At 36.9% G+C, this 2,870-nt stretch overlaps 1 protein-coding gene across 1 annotated transcript; it reads right to left on the minus strand.

Moving 5' to 3' along the window:
* Positions 1 to 646: 646 nt before the first annotated feature.
* Positions 647 to 2,199, minus strand: LOC106940161 (zinc finger protein 239-like). Its single transcript, XM_015022819.1, has 2 exons — positions 1,553 to 2,199; positions 647 to 1,468 (listed from the first exon to the last, which is right to left on the minus strand). Exons 1-2 carry the CDS (start codon positions 2,189 to 2,191, stop codon positions 968 to 970), a joined length of 1,140 nt encoding a protein of 379 aa, XP_014878305.1. The 5' UTR covers positions 2,192 to 2,199; the 3' UTR covers positions 647 to 967.
* Between the last annotated feature and the right edge of the window lie 671 nt (positions 2,200 to 2,870).

Below are 2,870 nucleotides of genomic sequence, written 5' to 3' on the forward strand. Positions count from 1 at the left end.
AGAATTAATTATGTTCTTCGTTAAATACTTTAACATGGACGTATTAAGATGATCAAATACACTTTAAGCTCTAATTCTATAGCTGACGTATATCGGTCTGAACAGCTAGTATCCTACCTTAATTTGGATATAAGCTAGAGATTATCTTGCCACTTTCCCTCCTAACTTGTCCCCTCTTCTCCTAAATGAATTGAAGTACAACTATAGAGCATTTTGTGAGAAGGCTGGGTTGCTTTGTGTACATTTTTCACATTGTGACCGTTGCTGGTCAGGTGAGACCTTTCAGGAAGCCACAAATCATGAAAATTAGTTTATTCAGAAATCTGCAGTGTTCAATAATCTCAAATTAATTTCAGTGTAAATTTAAACATTATAACTTATAATGTTCTATAATAGTAATGTATATTTAAGTGTCTTAGTTTTTTTAATTTCAAGAATGTTTAGAATATTTTTTGCTTTTAATTTTTTGCATTAGAAAATAACGACTAACATTTGGCTTTTACCACTTTCCCTGCTTTTAATCTTGCTTCGAATAGAGTATTGCAGACTGTATGGAGACTGTATGGAGACTGTTGCATGTGTAATTCACAAGCAGTAAATATTGTGGTGGTATCAGTATTGGACCAAAGAAAACAAAGCAGTTGCTAGGATTTACAGTTACAGTTTTAATGGGTCAGACAGACTCAAAAAAATAGAGGAGGCAAATAATTTTTTTTGTCATGGTGCACCAGGAACAGGGATGAATCTAAAACCTGCAAGACATTAAATGTTGAGCAATTGAGTTGGAGACCTCTGCAACTCCATCATTCTTATGTACTTGTTATTTGTTTCACATGGAAATTCTATTTACCATAATGATAGACATTTTTCACCCCATATTTCATTTGAAAAACATCTCACCCATGTGGGTTCTCCTGAGTATATCTAAATGGTCAATTTCAGAGAAAACATTTCCACAAGTTTGGCTTCAAAATGGCCTTCGACCTGTATGAGTTTTCATGTGAATCCTCAAATTATCCCTTCGAGAGAAGCTTTTTCCACAAGATAGGCATGAAAAAGGCCTCTCACCTGTATGAATTTTCTTGTGACGATTTAAATCACCAATTCGCAAGAACCCTTTTCCGCATGACTTGCATGAAAAAGGCCTCTCATCTGAATGAATTCTCTTGTGATGATTTAAGACCTCCATTCGAGAGAAACTCTTTCCACATAACATGCATGAAAAAGGCCTCTCAGCTATATGAATTTTCTTGTGACAATTTAAATCACAAATCTGAGAGAATCTTTCCCCACATGTTTGACAAGAAAAAGGCTTCTCGCCTGCATAAATTCTCCTGTGGTGATTTAAATAGCTAATTTGAGAGAACGTTTTTCCACATGACTGGCACGAAAAAGGTCTCTCACCTGTATGAATTCTCTTGTGGACATTTAAGTTACTAATTCGAGAGAAACTCTTTCCACATGACTGGCATGAAAAAGGTTTCTCACCTGTATGAATTTTCTTGTGCCGATTTAAAACATTAATTAAAGAGAAACTTTTTCCACATGTTTCACATGAATAAGGTTTCTCACCAGTGTGGGTTCTGTGATGGATTTTCAAGTTACACTGATGTGTATAACATCTCCCACAAATGTCACATTTGAAAGGCTTTTTCTTTATTCCAGTATCAGACTGACTCTCTGACACAGAGCAGCTGCTTCCTTCCTGATCTTTGCTCTCAACCACTGGAGAGACATGAAGGGAAAGCTGCTCTGTTCTTGTATCTTCTTCACTCATATCATCTTCCTGAAGAGTAGAAGTCTCAATCAAAGCAACAAACTGCTTCTGGACAAGCTGCTCTCCCTCCTGACTGCTGCAGAGGTCCTTCTGGTCCTGTCCAGTTGGTAAATATTCTGGTGGCTGCTGTTCATGTTGAAGCACTGAAGAATCTAGCTCCTCTTTTCTTACATACATTAGTGAATATTCTATTTCCTCATGTTTGAACAGTGTAGGTTCTGGTTCCTCCTCTTCTATTTTAATCCATTTAGGTTCTGGTTCCATCTGTTCCTCTTCAGTCCACTGATGTTCTCCTTCTTTCTGGTCCTGATTGGACCTACTTGCCAGGCTCCAGACTTGTAGGATGGCAGAAGCTTCTTCTTCATTGGAGACACTTGGCTGTTGGAGGTCTGTGGGAACAAAGGATGACATCATTAATATAATTTAATTGACTATTTAATGGGTCAACCTGGTTTTTCCTGGAGATTCTAGTATGTAGGGATCATACAGTTAATCTAAAATTAGTTTGTAGAGTTCAACAGAAAAGCAGGTAAAGTATTCTCCACACTTCATTACGGCTGTGGCAAAAATGTTCAAATGATTTTAATCCAGAAGTACAGTTTCATACTCATTTATTTTTAACAAATGTTTAATTTTAGGACATTCATACAGTAAAGAACTCATCCTACGTTAAAACTATTTTCTAAATTTTACTTGTAACCTCACTTTTTAAAGTTGATCAGACTGTGTAGTAACATTAATCAGTAAAACATGGCATTCTGGTTCTCTGGATTATAAATGTGATTAGATATAGAAACTTGTTTCACTAAGTTACTGTTCAAAAGAAGAAAGAGAAGAGCATATTATTTAATAAGATGTGTTGATGTTCAAAAGGAAGTGGATCCAAGAAAATACTGAAAACCTATTCATTACTGATCCGACTGTCGATTTAGATTAATAACTGGAAGGGTGAGAGATGAGGCTGGATGAGGTTATCGTAACACCACACACTGAGGGGGATGGTGGTGCGGGTCAAAACATCTCCAGGTCTCCCTGGCCCGGTCCCAATACTCAGGCTGCATCTTACACCCTTCCATGAAGCAAAATTGTCCCT

Source organism: Poecilia latipinna, unplaced genomic scaffold, assembly GCF_001443285.1.
Source record: "Poecilia latipinna isolate Pla-1442-1.1 unplaced genomic scaffold, P_latipinna-1.0 Scaffold3110, whole genome shotgun sequence".
In the NCBI taxonomy this organism is placed as follows: domain Eukaryota; kingdom Metazoa; phylum Chordata; class Actinopteri; order Cyprinodontiformes; family Poeciliidae; genus Poecilia; species Poecilia latipinna.